The 20023-nt window shown below is 41.5% G+C and overlaps 2 protein-coding genes across 2 annotated transcripts in view; one reads left to right on the plus strand and one right to left on the minus strand.

Annotated features, from left to right (window-relative positions):
- Positions 1–20023, minus strand: part of LOC117360307 (exocyst complex component 1-like) — a 123108-nt gene that overhangs the window by 74575 nt on the left and 28510 nt on the right. The window contains exons 5-6 of the mRNA XM_033944004.1: positions 19149–19339; positions 5485–5712 (exon numbers count right to left, since the gene is read on the minus strand). Coding sequence (XP_033799895.1) covers positions 5485–5712; positions 19149–19339 — 419 coding nt within the window. The remainder of the gene's footprint in view (positions 1–5484; positions 5713–19148; positions 19340–20023) is intronic.
- The window catches only part of LOC117360978 (BTB/POZ domain-containing protein KCTD12-like), a 136924-nt gene continuing 128682 nt past the window's right edge, over positions 11782–20023 (plus strand). Inside the window, exon 1 of the mRNA XM_033945692.1 lies at positions 11782–11903. The gene's annotated coding sequence lies outside the window, so the exon portion shown is untranslated. The remainder of the gene's footprint in view (positions 11904–20023) is intronic.

The raw sequence follows: 20023 nt of genomic DNA on the forward strand, positions 1-20023 counted from the left end.
TGAGAGGCAAACACGGAACATAAAAGGGGGGAGGGAGTGCGTTTTGGACACAAGGCATGAACTTGGGAGAGAGGAAGGGAGGGAAAGAGATGCTGAGGTGGGGGAGGGAATGGGTTTTTGGACACAGAAGGCATGGACTTGGGAGAGAGGAAGGGAGGGAAAGAGATGCTGAGGTGGGGGAAGGAATGCGTTTTTGGACACAGAAGAAATGGACTTGGGAGAGAGGAAGGGAGGGAAAGAGATGCTGAGGTTGGGGACGGAATGCGTTTTTGGACACAGAAGAAATAGACTTGGGAGAGAGGAAGGGAGGGAAAGAGATGCTGAGGTGGGGGAGGGAATGAGTGTTTGGACACAGAAGGCATGGACTTTGGAGAGAGGAAGGGAGGGAAAGAGATGGTTGTGTACACGGGGAATAGAAGAAAGGAGAATTTTTGGTCATAGGGAGGGAGTGAGGTACAGATAGTGGCATACCAGGGTGGGGGGGGGCGGTCTGCCCCACCCCGGGTTTACATCCCAAGGGGGTGCACAGCTGGCCACCCTCCAGTGTTGTCCCTAGGCCGGCAAACTGCGGCTCTTTAGCCACTTGAGTGCCACCGCCGCCATCGGGAACAGGCCGGCGCCAAGTTCTCCCTGCTTTTCCCTGTGGGGCCGGCCAACTCTCGCCACTCGCGTCAATTCTGACGTCGGAGAGGACGTTCTGGGCCAGCCAATCACTGCCTGGCTGGCCTAGAACGTCCTCTCCGACGTTAGAATTGACGACGGGTGGCGAGAGTTGGTCGGCCCCGCGAGAAAGAGAAGCAGGGAGAACTTGGCACCGGCCTGTTCCCGATGGCGGCGGTGGCACTCAAGTGAATTACTTTATATATAGTCAATATAGGCACAGAGTTAAATTTTTTAACATTTTCTAATGGTGGTGTGCCTCGTGATTTTTTTCATGAAACAAGTGTGCCTTTGCCCAAAAAAGGTTGAAAAACACTGGAATATATGAACCTTCCAAAATCCACCCAAATCCCACTATACCTACATATAGGTGATACCTGCAGGCATACGAGCTAGTGGGGTAGTTGGGTCCAGTCAGTTTTGGGTGGGTTTTGGAGGGTTCAATATACACCATAAGGGGGTTATGGTGAGATGTGTACCTAGGACCTTTTATGTAAAGTTCACTGCAGTGCCCCCTAAGGTGCCCCATTGATCTGCTGGGATGTCTGTGTGGCCTGTCTACTACAAATGCTGGTTCCTCCTACATCCCAATGGCTTGTTCTGTGCATTTTTAATTTCAATGTGTTTTTGGTTTGTTTTTTTCAAAAATATAGATGCACAGAGTGCAAACACATCCATTTAAAAAAAAACCAAGATAATTTCATCTAAACTCAAATTTAGATGTCATATCGAAAATAGCTTTCTACATCATCCATCAGGTAGTTAGTTAGAAACACAAGGGCTGGTATATGACTTTGGGCCCCTTTTACATGTAGCAAATTGGATGTATTCAATTGCTATGGGCTGCATAGGTATAAGCTGCATTTACCATGCCAGAACTCACTACCGTGGCCTTGTAAAAGGAACTCTTTGCCTTACAATTTAGTAGCTTCTTACTATTGGGAAATATAAACCTATACTTTGAGAATATGTGGGACACTTATTTCGGACTTTTACCCGAAACTGCCCTTGATTTTATTCTACCTTCTTCTCAATATTCTCATGCAGCAGGTCAGCAATATTTTAGCATTTACTTTAAATTCAAATCTTAGGGCTCCTTTTACGAAGGTGCACTAGGGTTTTTAGCGCATGCACAAAATTATCGCACCTGAAAATCTACCACCTCCGTGCGTTAAGGCCCTAGCGTACCTTTGTAAAAAGAGCCCTTAGATTAAATAGTGCAGTTATAGAATGGAAGCTACTGATCTAGCCTGACCATTATTCCTTGAAATTTACTGTGGAATGAACAGCTAATTTGATAGTTTTAAAGCTAGTCTGACAATGTTTTCTTTCAAAGGGTAAGATAGATGCTCGCCTATTATGATCTATGATCATGCCTGCTTTCAGTTTTCAGATCCATTAAGCATGTAGAGTATTAGAGGACAATCAAGGTTTTAGCTTTGGTGCCAAAACTGGCATGAAATTTGTGTTCAGCTTTCAGGTTTTGGGCATTTTGGGCTGGAACCAAAATTTTATGGTGGCTCCAATTGCTCTCCCTTGACTGACCTCCACCCCAAACACATAACAAGTCCCCTTCCTTTCTCTTCACTCACAGAACAAGCCCTTCCCCACCATACACATTTAGAGCGAGTTTCTCTCACCTCCCCGAGCCAAACATGCTCGTGGTCTTAGTGAGTAGTTGAGGCAGGAGTAATGCCCAGTTACTCTGCCCATGTCCTCTCTGCTGCCAAAATGGCTGCAACAATCTCTAGCAGCAGTCTTGCGAATACCATTGGAGGTTGCAGCATCTGCTGAAGATTTGCAAACTATTTTAGACATAAAGTGCTAAATCTTGAGAGCACAATTACATTTTCTACCATTGGATTTCTTTGATGGCGCTGATTCAGCCTGTTGGTTTTCCTGTTGATTGATAATAGGAAGATTTCCTTCCTTTTCAAGTAGCCAATAGGCTGAATTAAAAGCTTGTTAAGTTCACTACGCAGTGAGCGTTAACCCAATGCACAACATTTGAACAGGGAGACAGCTGACTTCAATTAATTAATAAACAGTTTGGTGGTTTGCCGGTTTCCTGGTTGAAAGCTGGATTGAGAGCTGCTAAGTAAGGCCTCTTCTCCCTTGAAAAGAGAGGTCTGAGAGGGTACATGATTGAAACATTCAAGATATTGAAGGGAATTGACTTAGTAGAGAAAGAGAGATTTTTCACCCTCTCCAAGGTATAGATAACAAGAGGACACTTGCTAAAGTTAGAAGGGAAAAGATTCCATACAAACTTAAGGAAGTTCTTCTTCACTCAGAGAGTGGTAGAAACCTGAAACGCGCTTCCAGAGGCTGTTATAGGTGAAATCATCCTTCAGGGATTCAAGACAAGGTTGGATAATGTCCTACTGGAACAGAACATGCACAAGTAAGGCTAGACTCAAATAGGGCACTGGTCTTTGACCTAAGGGCTGCCGCGTGAGCGGACTGCTGGGCATGATGGACCACTGGTCTGACCCAGCAGCGGCAAATCTTATGTTCTAAAATGCTACCAAATTGTTAAACAAATTTTCATCTCACTGTGAACTGGATGATTGTACTTCATATTTGGTTACAGTATCCCCTCCATCTTTTATTTTATGATTATTCTCATGGTTGATACAACTTTTTGAGCAAGGTCAATTTCCTACCACTTTAGGTGATATTCTCCTGAAGCCTATTCCTACAACTCCATCATTAGGCCCTGGTGAATTAGCAAATTACAGACTAATAGTGAATATTCTACTTTTTACGAAGATAGCAAAATCTTTAGTGGGATGTCAACTATCAAATTGCTTGGAGACTCAGAATATTCTTCATGGTTCCCAGTCAGGATTAAGTACAGAGACTCTAATTGGTTCACTAGTGGCTGAAATTAGAAAACTTTTATACAGGGTATGACAAGCTGTCCAGCTACAATTTGATTTATCTACAGCAGGGGTGTCCAACCTTTTGGCTTCCCTGGGCCGCACTGGCTGAAAAAAATGTTTCTGGGGCCGCATAAACGCTGCAGCAAGACAGAGGAGGAAGCCGGCAAGACGGTAAACACCCGGGTGCAGCAGAGGAAAACACTGCATCGCCCTCGACCGGGGCCACACAAAATACTTCACGGGGCCGCAGGTTGGACACCCCTGATCTACAGCATTCAACTTAATTGATAATGAAATTATAATGTATTTGCTTTATATGCCTGGAATTTCAGGCAGAGTATTTGCCTGGTTCACTGGTTTTCTACTGTCAAACAATTTTAGAGTGAAGATGTCAGATTCAATATCAATACCTTGGAAATAGCATTGTGGTGTCCCCACCTAGTTTGTCCTTGTCCCCAGTTCTTTATTTTAATGCCATCTTTTGGCTTATTTTTGATCCAACTGAGCATCAGCTATTATATGTATGTAGATTACATCACTGTATTAGTCCTGATAGTCACCATTAGAAAAGATACATTAAATATAATCAAACAATGTTTTAAAATAGTTGACAACTGGGTGAAATCTGATTATTTGAAATGAAATATTGATAATACAAAAGTTCTCTAGTTCGGTTCTTCAGGTGTTAGGAATGACATTGAATTCAACAGTCACTATGGAAACTCGTATTAATCTTTTAATAGAAAAATATATTTTTTTTAAGCTGAGACAACTTAGATGAATTAGGAAAAAAGTGAAAAATCGCTGGACTATGGCCCCCTTTTACAAAGGCGCATTAGCCGTTTCAGCGCGTGCTACAACTTTGTTGGTTGGGCTGTGATCTTTTCAGCAGCCCCTCGTACATTCCATTTTGCACATATTAAAAGATTAATACGTGTTTGCAGGGCAGGATTAACCAATAGGCCCAGTAGGCACGTGCCTAGGGCCCGAAATGGTCAGGGGGGCCCAATGAAGGGGAGCATCAACATTGTTTTTTCCAAATGGCAATGGGCCCCTCCAGCATCAATCAGCAACGCGGGCCCCCCCGATTGGCAATGCGGGCCCCCCCCCCCGATCGGCAACACAGCCCCCCTGATCAGCAACGTGGCCCCCCCCCCCCATTGACGGAAAGTAAGACAAGCATGCAACATGGGTAAGAAAGGCAATGGGAACTGTAATTTTGCAAGCGGTGCTGCTTGCCTAAAACTTCCCTCTGATGCAGCTTCCTGTTTCTGCCTAGGCACATGGTGTGGTGGGGCAGGGGGCCCAGTGTACTTGTGTGCCTAGGGGCCTTCGACGATTTAATCCTGCCCTGCACGTTTGCATAGTGCAAAACCATAGCGCACTTTAGTAAGCATAGGGGTCCATTTACTAAAGACGTGGCAAGAGTGGCCTTAGTGCACCACTTACATGTGGCTTTTCTGCATGCTAAGACCACTTGTGCCACTGCTGGAAAATGGCTGACTTTACAATTTATCAAATTAATGGCCACGCGCTAATCTTGTCTTTGGCGTGTGACCATTAAACAAAGTTACCATGTGAGCCTTTACCAAAACCTATTTTACAGACAGTATGGGCCCATGTGCTAATACCGTACTAATCAATTAGCACACTGGAATGCCTCACGCTCTGATTATCACTGTCACACCTACACCCCACCCCAAACATGTCATCTTAGAGAAAATTATGAAAAATTATGTTAACACGTACATGCACAGATAGGGAAATATACTGTGGGACAGCAGTGCACAAAAGCTTACTGCGGTTTAGTAAAAGGACCCCATAAATAACAATTTCAAGCACCAAACCATTCTAGATTGCTTGAGACCAATAACGTGGCAGACTAAAAAGCTTTAAAAAGAGAGACTCCTCCAAGAATACAGTTTTCCATGGTACATACAGTGAGGAAATGGACTTCATGCATCAGCTTCTGCCGGTTACAGTCTATGAGTTGTAGCAGGGAGTTGCCCTTTTGGATATGATCCATTTGTTGTTTCATACTCCCCAACATGCTGACGTGGACATCCAGTGACCGCTCTACCCGGAACACCTCTTCCAGAGCCTCCTCCACGAAGCCCATCAGCAACATTACCTGCTCCTCTGAGGAAATCATGGTCTGCAGATTCTCCTACAAAATCAAATGGAACAAAAGTTAGCAAAACTTACAGTATAGCAATTTAAGGGCATGAATGCTAACTTTGATGGCAATTAGTCAATCCCACAATTGATGGCTGCTCAATAACTGACAATGATACTAATCATTACCATGAAAACAGTGCCAGTCCATATATATATTTTTTAGCATGGATCTTCAGATGGCTTTACTAAGTTAAATATTTCAGTACTCATAACAAAAAGGAACAAGGAGAAAAGAAGGGGACCGACCTCGACAATAATACAAAAACACAGCATAGCCTGCTTCATTAGTGATCCAAACCTTTTTTTCAATTTTATATCAAATATTTATTTAATCTTCTTCAAATATTTTTTTTCTTCAATTTTTACTGAACCCTTATCTGATTATAGCCACCTATCCCTTTTTAAAATTGTATAACGAATATTTGGGCTCCTTTTTATAAAGCCGCGCTAACGGGGTTAATGCGCGCGACTTTTCATCACGCATTAACCCTCGCGCTGGCCTAACAACTACCGCCTACTCAAGGGAGGCGTTAGCGGCTAGCGCGGCCAGCGGTTTAGCGCGCGGTATTATGCGCATTAAACCACTAGCGCAGCTTGATAAAAGGAGCCCTTTATTTAATCTTCTTCAAATAGTTTTTCTTCTTCAGATAAATGTTTAGTGAAAATTGAAGAAGAAAAAAATATTTGAAGATTAAATAAATATTCAATATACGGTAATTTCTTTTTTTAAGTTTTGGACCAATGACGAAGCAGGCTATGTTATGGGTATTGAAATGTTTAACTTAGTTTAGCCATCTGAGGATCCATGATAAAAAAAATATTTATATGGACTGGCATTGTGTTTTCACCAACATGAAACAGTATAAAAGTTTTAAAAAGTTTATTAAATGAACTGCAAGAATTGATATTAAATATGGTAACAGAAATAGCCCAATGTGTTGACATTTCACCCTTACAAGGGCTGCATCACGGGAAACATCGGGAGGAGATTATTTTGAAAGCACTTCATGACACAATCAGTAGTAACACTTGCAGACTTATTTAATGCCAGTTGCTGCAGCCTGACCTTTAATGGTGGTAATGCAAGAGCTTGAGGTAGGCTCTGGGGAAGGGAGCTATAGGTAGGTGAGTGGGGGGACATCAAGAAGAGAGTATGATCTCTGGGGAAATTCAGGAAGGGTCTGATCTTAGTTGGAGGTTCGGGAGTTGATCTTTTGGGGAGGAGGTATTTAGGAGAGGGTCTTGGCAGAAGGATGGAAGAAAATTACAGATTCACTTATGTGGGTCCCTGCCAATGTTCATATGGGATTCACATAAGTATCTTAAGAGTCTTAGCTACAAATTGGCCAGGACTCACATTAGTTTGGGTGGCCAGCAGCAGTCTGGTCAGACCTAGATATTCAATGTCACTGTGCCTGTGGTTATGGTCTGGCACTGAATATCTGGGTCTAACGTAGCATTAAAAAAAATAAAATAAAATCCTCTGCTTTTATAGTAGCTGATTGAAATGTACAGTTTTTTGCCATAATTGTTGAATTAATTTTGCTAAAGATATATTGCATATATTTCCTTTTTTATTATTATTACATTTAAGTTTCACATCAAGTAGTAACAAAACAACATTAAAGGAAGAAAAACCACGATGTGTAATCCACTACATAAAGGGTAACAAATCACTATCCTACTACTTAGTAGCTAACTAGTAGTTTGGCTTTTCTCATGCCGAGCAGACTCCAGGTACATGTCAGCTGTTGCCATTTCATATTTATGACAGAGGCATGTCAGGATATCTCAGCTCAGCACTGCCTTTCCAATTAATAAAAGATGTTTTAAGGTAAGGATGTCCAATGATTTGTAATAAAAAAAACTGACTTGGAGGTCTATAATTCTGATATACAGACCAAATCTCAAACCAATAGCACTGAAGGTTTGGACAATACAGTAAAAGGTGAGAAAGGGTGCACCATCCATTTATTAACTTTATCAAGTGTGCAAAAAGTATGATTGACTGAGGGGGAAAAAACCCAGCGGTAGATGTAAATTGAGATATGCAAATACCAGGACCCAAATTTCTGCCTACTAAATCAGAGTTATTTCCCCAAATGACTATGTAAATGTTTTCAATACCCCAGTTTTCTGACAGGCCTCAAAGTTCTTTACTGTTTTGACCTTTAGCACTTGTCCCAAAGTCCATATATTTTGTGCTTTACACTGTCTCCAACTGATTACATTACAGTGAATTTGAAAACTCAGATTGGCATAGCGGAAAAATCTTTGGAAGGAGGGTCGTCATCCTGAAGCACCAATTCAAAACTCTGAAAGGCCTCCTTGAGAGGGATGGTGTCCTAACAGCTGAAAGAGGCACACCAAGTATCAGCCTCTTAAGAATAGGAATCATCAGAAGCTCAAACAAAAGGTTTCCCTGCTTAAGCTTAAATGAATGGTGGTAAATCAAAAAAGTACAATCAACCGACACACCAAACTCTTACCCCAGCTTTAGTTTTGAAGCACAATTTGAGGCAGCTTGCCTTTCCACAAGACCTAAGTAGACAGCTTCTCTATTTTCTTGTAGAATGTATTGGGAAAGTAAAGAGATGGAGGGGCATAATAAAAAAAAATGTCTAAATCCCCTTTTGGCTTAAGGCCCTAGGCACCCAAAGCAGGGAAATGCCCATTCTCGAAAAAAACATGCAAAATGTGAGGTTTTTTTCGAGAATGGCCTACCTGTATGTTCAGGAGTTTTTTGGTTTTTTTTAAATTCTTTATTCATTTTAAATCTATCAACAAGTGTACAAAAATTATGCCAATACAAAACAAACATATAACACTTGAAAATCATTCAAAAATAATCATAAAACATAAATAATTACCACCCATCCCACCCATTCACCCCCCATTATTATCCATAAACTCAGGAGTTTAATCGCCCAGACTGCCAGTACATTTACCTTTAAGCCCTATTTTCTAAAAAGAAATTGCCCAAGTCCCAAATGCCCCAAACAAGACCTTTTAGGCGTTGGACTAGTCCTTCGCCTAAAACCATGATTCTCTAACTGGCGTCTGTTATAACCACCAGTTAGAGAATCGTGGAACCATCCCCTTCCCCACAACGATCACAGCAGGAGAAATACCTAATCCCTCCTGCCCAGCACTCGCCCTGCCCCTCCCCCCCCCCGCCCGCAATGATCGCAGCAGGAGAGATGCCCAATCTCTTCTGCCGCGATCCCCTGAACCCTCCCACAATCTTTCTCATCAGGAGGGATGCCCATTCCCTCCTGCTGACAATCCCTACCCTCCAAACGATCGCCCTCACCTGGACCCACCCCACCAAGTACCCCCCTAACCTCACCCGAACCCCCACCCCTACCAGGCAGTGTAAGCAAAAGAGGAGTTGAGCTGTCATTTATACCATACTCTAATCTGTGGGAAATGTAGTAGTTAAATTCCACATCATCTGGTAGAATAATGTAAATGAGAGAAAAACAAATTCAGTTTATCTGAAGAGTCAGTCTGTAATATACGATGAACTATGCAAGCTGATTTAAACTTAGATCACTTCTCAACTGGTAGCCAATGAAGATTTTTATACGCTAATGCAACACTTCCATATCTTTTTCGATCAAAAATTAATATAACCGCAGCATTCTGGAGTAACTGGAATTTATTGATCAGTTTTGATGTTAAATGCAAATATAAAGAATTATAGTAATCAAGTTGAAGTAACACTAACATCTGAACCAGCAGTACAAAATGATGTTCAAAAAAGCACAACTTCACAAGCCTAAGTTTCCTCATCTATCATAATAAAACCCTAAGAGCGCATGCACACTTACAACTTTATGATCCCTGCCTCCATGATCTGTAGCTCCCTGGCAGTGTTTGACGTGTTCAGCTGGAGCCTATAGCAGTTTGTGTGTGGCGGACCCTTTGCTTTAGTTGCGGAGGCCGACCAAGGTGGGGGGTGTTTGAAGCGGCGATAGGCCAGATGGTAGGTAGCAGCAGCGGGGGCCGGTATGGGGGGTGGGTACAGGCTTCAGCGCTGGAGGGAGGCAGGCAGGCTGGCTTTAGCACGGCACATAGGGAGGGAGGTAGGCTGGCTAGCTTCGGGGGAGGGGTTGGGACAAAGGCTGGAAGGCAGTGAGGGGGGACATAGGAAGGGGCACTGGGAACACTAAGGACATAGGAAGAAGACACTGGGGCACTAAGGACATGGGAAGGAGGCACTGGGGGCACTAAGGACATGGGAAGAGCCACTAAGGACATAGGAAGGAGGCAGTGGAGCACCAAAAACATGGGAAGGAGGCACTGGGGGCACTAAGTACATAGGAAGGAGGCACTGGGGACACTAAGGACATAGGAAGGAAGGAGGGAGGGAATAGAAAGGGACAATTGTTGGGCCTGGGTGTAGAAAGCGGCCAAGGAGAGAGAGAGACAGAAAGAAATAAAGACAGACAGACAGCGAAAAAGGAGAGAGAAAGACAGACAGATCTACTCTAGCACCTGTTAATATAACGGACTTAAACACTTGTAATATATAAAATCTTCCCCCATAAATCAGAATCTTAAAGACAATGGTTATTTTTTTTTTGACTGTAGGCATTTGTTATATCATGTTTTCCATGTGACCACCAGATGGTAGGCTTGCCCCTTTAATTGTTTCTTCAATTACACATATCCTACAGTATTACTACTCTGCATCTACACAGAGACAAAAATAAAATAAAATACCTGAAAGATTAAACTGAATGTTTGTCTCTTTTTGGGCACAAGCTTCCTAAAGAATACTGAATAAGAGATAGTTGAGGTTAACTGACAGCAGCAGATTATCATGCCTGATTTTATTTTAGGGGTGGTGAATGGGGAAGAACTAATGAGTATTTTCTTAGCATCATTAGAAACATAGAAACATGATGGCAAATAAAGGCAAAATGGCCCATCCGGTCTGCCCATCCGCAGTAACCATTATCTCTTCTTCTCTCTAAGAGATCCCACGTGACTATCCCAGGCTTTTTTGAAATTAGACACAGTCTGTTTCCACCACCACTACCGGGAGACTGTTCCATGCATACCACCCTTTCTGTAAAAAAGTATTTCCTTAGATTATACCTGAGCATATCAACACTTAACTTCATCCTAAGCTTTCTAATTCCAGAGCTTCCTTTCAAATGAAAGAGACTCGACTCATGCACATTTACATCACATAGGTATTTAAACGTCTATCATATCTCCCCTCTCCCACCTTTCCTCCAAAGTATACAGATTGAGATCTTTAAGTCTGTCCTCATACACCTTATGACAAAGACCACGCACCATTTTAGGAGCCTTCCTATGGACTGACTCCACCCTTTTTATATCATTTTTTGAAGGTGTGGCTTCCAGAATTGTACACAATATTCTAAATGAGGTCTCACCAGAGACTTATACAGGGGCATTAATACCTCTTTTTTCCTACTGGCCATACCTCTTCCAATGCACCCTAGCATCCTTCTAGCTTTCGTTGTCACCTTTTCAACCTGTCTGGCCACTTTAAGATCATCACATACAATCACACCCAAGTCCTGCTGTCATGCACATAAGTTCTTCACCCCCTAATCTATACTGTTCCTTCAGGTTTTTTGCAGCCCAAATGCATGAACTTTGTGACAAATCCACTGCCAACAAAGAATTTGTCCCTAAGAAAGTGTATAAGAACATCTTGCCCCTGTGCAGAAGAGCTGACCAGGTTAGCATTTAGATCCTGATATCGCTGACTATCACCACAGCCAGGGTGAGTCAGTGCATGACAGGCAGGAAGGCTTTATACAGCCCAGAACATTTATCAACCCATTTAAAAGGATAGAATGCAGATTGCACTTTGTCCCTTTAAGGCAGAGCCAGACAAATGCTGTCTCTGAAATATATACACAGCTGATGAGAGAGGCCAGCCCCATTTCCTCCTATCAAGGCTGAGGGTGTGTGGCTACGAGCTGGGTAAAGAGCAGCAGGTGAGACAGGAAAGGGCAGGCAGCCATGCAGGGAGAGACGGAAGCTCACCCTAGCCAGACAGCAGCAGAATCTTAGACTGGGAATCCTCCCTTCCCAGTTGAGGAACAGCCTGAAGAAATGGAGTTTGTGGACACTCCAGTATTGGTAACAGAGCCAGGAACTTTACAGAAGCCATGTACCTAAATTGCTGCAAATGTGAGTTGTTGGGATTTTGAAGCTGATAGTGTTTGTGCTAATTCGGGTTTTGAATTTTTGTGCTTGATATTTTCTACTAAGGAAGATTGCCTGATAAGGAGAGGGACTAAATTAATACCATTAAGAGAACTTTGAGGCTGTTTAAACGGCACAGGGAAAATTCCTGAGTTACATTTTTGTTTGCTTTGGTAATTGCCCTGCATTACTTTAAGACTGAACCAGTTGGAGAGTGGTTGGCACAGCAACAGCTGGGGAAGGCTGCTTGCTCAAACGCTGAGGCAGCTCTAAGAAAGTGTTTGGAAGAAGACTTACTTTGGTTTCTTCTTTCCAACCTTACAAACCATTTTTGTTTATAATAATAATATAATAATAACAACTTTATTTTCTATACCACCAACACCCAGAGTTCTAGGCGGTTTACAAGTAAGAGAATTGGACATTCAGTGATGAGATACAAATATGTAAAAAACACAGATACAGTACATGGTTCTTAGCCAAGTAGAATTTTTTTAAACAAGTAGGTCTTTGCTAGTTTCCTAAAAGAACAATATGATGCAGCTTGATGGATCATGTCATCTAACCAAGATTGGACTTTGCCTGCTTGAAAAGCCAAGGTTCTATCAAAAAACTTCTTGTAGCGGCAATTTTTAGGATTCGGAAAAGTAAATAAACAAGTACGGCGAGTAAACATGGCTGATCTATACAATTCAAAATGCGAAAAAAGATAGGATGGAGACAATCCGAATAACAGTTTGTAACAGATACAAGCAAATTTAAATAATATTCTAGCTTCAACTGGTAACCAGTGCAGTTGCCGGTAACAAGGGCTGACATGTTCTTGTTTTTTCAACCGAACTGCTGTATTTTGAATTAACCTTAATCTTCCAAGAATTGTTTTGAAAGATCCCAGATAGATTATATTGCAATAGTCAAGAATGGCCAGGATTAATGCCTGAACTAGTAATCTGAATGAGATTGGTTCAAAATATTTTAGTTTGCAGTTTCCATAGTGCAAAAAAGCATTTCTTTACAAGTGTATCAATGTGTTCTACCAAGGTTAAATGACGATCTAATGTAATTCCCAGAACTTTAAGAGAGGTAGCTATTGGATATTCTTGTCCTCTAAGATGAAGGGCCTTAACCATGATGTTATCAGATTAAAGAACACTTGGTTAGAACGAGGCACGTTTGTGTGAGGAGTGTGTGGCGCAGTGGTTGGATCTACAGCCTCAGCACCCTGGGGTTGTGGGTTCAAACCCCGTGCTGCTCCTTGTGACCCTGGGCAAGTCACTTAATCCTCCATAGCCCCAGGTACGTTAGATAGATTGTGAGCCCACCGGGACAGAGAGGGAAAATGCTTGAGTACCTGATTGTAAAAACCGCTTAGATAACCTTGATAGGCGGTATATAAAATCCTAATAAACTTGAAACTTGACTAGAGTGCTTTAAACTCTGGGGTTAAAATCATTCTCTGGGGTGTAAGAGAATGTGAATAGAATGATGAAAGGAAAACTGTATGTGCCATTACCTTGTGCTGCTTGTGTGAAGAACTTTACTTATAACCTAACAATGTGGATTACAAAGTTGGTTAATTAACCTCTACACAAGGCTGGCCTGGTGAAGAGGACTATAGCATAAGGCCTAAAGTCCAGAAACCAGCAATTGAACTCTCAACCATTCCAACCTTAAACGAGAGCCTGTGTTTATTTGTTTGGGGGAGGAGGGGGGTTCTTCCCATTTTTGAAATTGTTGTTTTGGTGTTTTTCTGCTCTGCAAGATAGTGTTGAACCTTAACCACAATCTGGCCGGTGGCCAGAATAAAATTTGCAGGCAAAACAGAAGAGCCCCTAATCTTAGGATACAGACGCAACAACAATCAATCAAAACAAGTCTTTATTCAAAATCTGATTTGTTGTCCGTGTCCTTTTTCTTTCAAAAGGATAGGGGAAACTTATCTTGAGGCCTTATTTCAGGCAAGTGCCAAAAGACTTTAAACCTGAAGGGTTCCCTAAGTCAATGGGGGTCACGCCAGCACAGTATTCGTTGCAGTCGCGTGGCCCGCTGCGCTATCCAGGGGTCCGGACTTGACACCTTGCATTTCTTAACATTCAATTTTAGCCGCCAAATTTCAGACCATTCATCAAACTTTACACCTGCTCACAAGGCTGGAAAAACGATGGATGTTTTGACGCAGTTGGGGTTTTCAGTGCACAGACCATCCACCCTACTCACCAGATCTTGCTCCATCTGATTTTCTGTTTCAGACCTTAAAAAGAGTTTGAAAAGTTGACAATTTCTGAGTGCACTGGAGGTGACTGCAGCAGCAGAGCAGTATTTCAATGACCAGATATCAGAGTAATTTTTGCAAGGGTTACAGAAACTTCAGACACCATTTGCCAAGTGTGTTGAAGTTGGGATGAATATGTGGAATAAACTTGTAAGTTTCATGGCTCCACATCATTCCCTTCTTGGTTGGGTTTGATAGCAATAATAGTATTGAGCAGGATATAGGTGGAGGGCCTATACCCCAAACATGTATGAGACACCCCTGCCTGGGAGACCTGAAGAAAAACACAGCTATCTATCTAATCTACTATCATGATATAGAAATGCTTTAGAGTTTCAGGAAAAAAAAATGAATATTGCTTGGTTAGCATTACTGGCAAGCTGTTACTTAACTTTTTTAAATAGGTGTTTTGTCCCAGCTGCTACTTCTTGTAAGGTTGGGTAATAGATGTCCAAAACACTGAAATAACATTGCTGGTGTTAAAATGTGGAATGCTTTGGTGGGTCAATTACGATTATGTGCAAATCGGCTCCAATTTAAGAAGCAGTTAAAGACTCAGTTGTTTGTTACTGCTTTCTGGTGATTTATTAGTTGATATTGGAAAATAATAAATGATTTAATTTCAAAGTTTTTAAGATTTTTATTCTGTGATTTATTTTATGCATGTTTTATTGCTGTAAACCTTTTAGTTATTAGACAAAATAGTTATATACATTTTAGTTATATACATTTTTAAATGAATAATGACAAGAAATCACATGACCAATAAACCAAATATGGACCTAGTGGTAAAATGCAGTCATATGCCATGAATCATTGGATCTTAATGAAGTAATTGTAATTGGAAAATGTACTAACATAAGCATGGATAATAATAAATGAAATGATGTCATAAAGTTAATAAAATGGGCTGTCACCCATGGTTCGGGGAGTTTCTTAGTTGGAACTACCAGTTAATAGATCATCAAGTTCTCCTAAGGCCTTGATGTTTTAAACTACATTTGTGTCTGGTTGTTATTGTTTGGTCTACTACCTCAGAGATGGAAGAAAGGGCCCATGGGGGTTAGCAAGATTTCCTATGTAGTTTATCAAAGCAATCAGCCTGAGAACTTTTTAGCACCCCCTCCTCGTACAGTAAGCAGGGTGAATGAAAGATGACACTCTAGGCCAGTGTTTCTCAACTCAGTCCTGGACTCTGCCCAGAATAGTGTTTCTCAGCTCGGTCCTAGAGTACACCCTTGCCAGTTGGGTTTTCAGGATATCTACAATGAATATGCATGAAAGAAATTTACATATAATGGAAGTAGTATATGCAAATCAAGTTTATGCATATTTGTAGGAACGCCATTCTGCCATTCTGAAACAGGGTGAGATCGGCACACTGATTTTTCCGCCCCTGTGTAAGAATTATGAATTATTCCTCATTCCCTAGCCATTCTAAAGCAAGGGAAAATGTTAGCACCTTGGGACAGAATACTGAATCATTCCCTCTCTCCCCCTTATCTGTCACACATTAACCCTTATCTTATCTAAGCTGTCCTTATTTGGAAAGGACATCAGCTGGCAGGCATTGCATTGCATAAGTGCAAAGACTTAGGTTCTGTCCATGTGTTAATCAGGCCCTTGCCTAAGTGCTGAGTTGGAAGGTGATCACGAGGTAAAGCACGAGGAAAAGGGCAGGTGATCACATGTAAAAGCATGTACCTGTGTTTCCACCAATGTAAAAGCATGTACCTTTGTATCCACCTATCATTAGATGTGTAAACTAGGGAGGTACTATGATGTCATTAGCTTAGAAGCATAATAAAAGGGACTCGGAGCTAGCCATTGGAAGCGCCTCCATCCCGACTCTTAGACTGTGTGTGTGTGTTTACTGTCTTCGCATTCCTACACATATTTACTATGGGTATCCTGAAAACCTGGTCTGTCTGGGAACCTCAAGGACAGGAATTGAGTAGCCCTGCTCTAGAAGGTTCACTTGTGATTCTGGGCAAGTCACTTAACATTCCAGTGACCCAGGAACAACATATGTACTTGCATATAATATGTAAACCATTTTGATTGTAACCACAGGAAGGCAGTATATCAAATCCCGTCCTCTTTTCCTTTCTTTCTTTCTTACTTTACATGCTGATTCAATCGCTGCCTTCTCTTTAGCCTATATCTATCAGTTTTAGTCAATGTTTGATTATTAAGTTGCTTTCTGTGATGTGGATATGCCCTCTGTGCAAGGACTGACAAACAATGCATTGTACACTGGCTATGAAAGAACTCTTAGATACTATCAACTCTTGAGCACTACTACCTTACTATGAACGAAATGAGGTACAATACATGATATCAGACTGGTATGTGACTAGAAGCATCTAAATCAAGAATATAAATGATAAAAGGGTAACAAAGACCAACTAATGACTCAATGACTATATTTTCACTGTGTTTCTTATTAAACTGATCTAATTAATGAATGGTTAAAATAGGCATGAAATATGTCCAGCATGAAATGTGTCTTTTAAAAATAACCCTGAAGGAGCTGCTTGCCTAGGGCTGAGATGGGAAATTCTGTAGGATGTGTAGGCATAAGTACTTGCTAATCACTGCTGACAAGATCTATTAAGGATTAACAGCTTTCAAAATGTTCACAGTTTTGCTACTGCTGTGTTTAGCCCACATGGTACAGCAAGAAAAATATATAAAGAGCAGAAATCAGGAAACTGTTACCATCAAGAAGAATCATACTATCTCATAAACTGAATGATTATACTGTACTTTTAAAGTTGTCCAGAAAAACCTAAAGTTGGAAAAATGGTGCAAATTGAAATTTTTCCTTTGAATGTGATTGTGTTTGATCAAAAAATAATTTAAAAAAAATTTAAGCCCATCCTGAGGTCCCTCAAAGCCACTGATTATATAAAGCTCCATTTTCTTAAAATTTATTATTTATTAAAATTTATTTGCTTAATTAAGCAAATTTCTTTGTATTATAACTATCAATAAATAATTTGCTCCACTTAATCAGCTGAGAGTATTATCTCAACGGAAGAAAAAGCCTCAGGTTTGTTCTGGCAGGGCATAAATGCTTAAGCCACCTCCACCCACATCATCGGCAGAAAAAACTTCCATGGAGAAAATACAATTGCCGCTAAGCTTGTTTTTAAATATGGGACTGAGATGTGGTCTAGCAATATTAGCAAATGTGTAATTGAACTAGTCCGTGGCGTCTCATTTATAGCCAACATTTCAAGGTATACAACAGTTTCTTCAGGGCTTCTTGACACCCACTTTCTTCACACAAATTGCAGTTTGCTTGCACGATCTCCCCAACAACACTGTTGAGATCGTGCAAGCAAACAATGCAATTTGTGTGAATAAAAGAGGAGAGTGTGGTGTTGTGGGTTAGAGCTACAGCCTCAGCACCCTGAGGTTGTGGATTCAAACCTTGCACTGCTCTTGTGACTCTGAGCAAGTCACTTTTTTCTCCACTACCTCAGGAACATTAGATAGATTGTGATCTCACCAGGACAGACAGTTAAAATGTTTGAAGTATCATGTAAACCACTTTGAGTGTGGTTGTAAAACTATAAAAAGGTGGCATAGAAGTCCCAATCCATTTCCCTTAATTAAACCTCTGCTTCTCTTTGCTCATGCTAGGAAATTCTTCTTCACACAGAGGGTGGTGGATACCTGGAATGCACTTCCGGAGGGTGTAATAGGTCACACTACATGGGGTTTCAAAGAGGGACTGGATAAATTCCTAAAGGATAAGGGGATTGAAGGTTACAGATAAAGGAGAAAGAAAGGGTATAGATAAAAAGAAAAGGGGTTTGAAGGATATAAAGGATTAGGGAAGAACAGGTTCTAGACAAAAGATCACTTTACAGGTCATGGACCTGATGGACCGCCACGGGAGCAGACCGCTGGGCGCGATGGATCTCTGGTATGACCCAGCGGAGGCAAATTCTTATGTTCTTATGTAAAAGTACAACAGTTTTGGTAAAGAAACTGATGCAATAGAAGACCAGATATTGCTAATATATCCACACTGATTAGGGAGGCAGCAAAACTGAAAAGTATTGCTGAAAGGAATGACTGCTGCCACCTGTCATGAAACAGTATTTGCTCATAATGATTTCCTCATTGGTAGGCAACTGCCAACTGCCAGCAATAATCTAGGAATACAAGCAATAATCTAGGAATACAATCTCTCTGTGAAAGGAAAGCATGAGCTGGATGGCAATAAAAAGGGAGCAGTAAAGTGTGAGAACTGTCTAGAAAAAAAGAGATCAATTTTAGGACCTTCAGGATCATGAGGGGCATAGAGAGGGTGGATAGGGACAGATTCTTCAGGCTGAAGGGGACAACAGGTACGAGGGGGCATTCGGAGAAACTGAAGGGAGATAGGTTCAAAACAAATGCAAGGAAGTTTTTTTTCACACAAAGGGTCGTGGACACCTGGAATGCGCTACCGGAGGAAGTGATCAGGCAGAGTACGGTACAGGGATTCAAACAGGGATTGGACGGATTCCTGAGGGATAAAGGGATCGTGGGATACTGAGAGAGGTGCTGGGATGTAACACAGGTATAGAAAGCTAACCAGGTAATAAGTATAGAAATCCAACCAGGTCGTGCATGTGCAAGACCGGAGGGTTAGGACTTCGATGGGAAGATAGGACTCAATGGGAAACCAAGGTGGCAAGGGGGCCCCTTCTGGATTCAGACAGGTCGTGACCTGTTTGGACCGCCGCGGGAGCGGACTGCTGGGCAGGATGGACCTATGGTCTGACCCGGTGGAGGCACTTCTTATGTTCTTATGTTAGATGTTTACTGCACGCTTGTTCAGGTTAAGAACCCTCACAGAACTGTCATTATATCTTTTCCAATTTAGTTATGTGATGAAATCACTAGGGCCAGGGATGTTATTCCCCTACTAATACATCTCCAACAGAATGTTTACTTACCTCATCCAAGACTTGAAGGTCTTTGATCAATCTTTCTGCAAATACTGCTGCATTGGCCACTAGTGACTCATACTTTTCCATTTGCTTCAGCATGTCAGCAGATTCCTTTGGAGTCACTTCCTGATATTCATCTTCTTCTGCAGGAACTGCTGCCAGGCCTCTTTTCCCCACCTCCTGCAGAATGAGGCAGTCTGAAAATACATGAATAACTAGGAAACTGAACACGTCTTAAAACAATTTAAAGAGAGCACTGCAAATTAAAAGAGAGAAAACCAAAACAGCTGAATTATGTCAAATATACAATACTTATACTGTATATGGAAGAGCAGGTAGCTTGTCTGTTGGGACTAAAGGAAAGAATTAGCAGGTAAGAACTTATATCTCCTTTTTTTCTTTTTAGCTTGCTCAACAGACCAGTTTAGAATTTTCAGGATGTATCAAACCAGTTCTCAAGTTGGAAGGGAAGCAGACGCATCTGTTAGAAGTACAAATAGCTCCAAACAAGCTTCTGTTCTGGCCAAAAATCCAGTCTATAATATCTTGAGAAAGTATGAAGAGACACATTTCTGCTGATGTGACTGCTTGCAATTCTGCTCATGAAATAGAAACTTCCCTTGTAGAATTAGCTTTCACAACCTCGTAGTAGTTTTGCCTATTAAAAGATAGCACAAAGGAAAGTGCCTTAGGCACATGGGATTGGTTGGCCCATGTGCCCCAGCAAGAAATGGCAGCCTTACAAGCAGATTTGCCTTTCCTGGAACCAGTTAAAAGGACAATAACCTATCAGATCTATGGAATTCATTAGTGACCTCTAGATATCTTATTATGGCTTGACAGATGTCCAGCAGTTTCAATACATTAAACTCATTTCTGTA

Source organism: Geotrypetes seraphini, chromosome 5, assembly GCF_902459505.1.
Source record: "Geotrypetes seraphini chromosome 5, aGeoSer1.1, whole genome shotgun sequence".
Classification (NCBI taxonomy): Eukaryota; Metazoa; Chordata; class Amphibia; order Gymnophiona; family Dermophiidae; genus Geotrypetes; species Geotrypetes seraphini.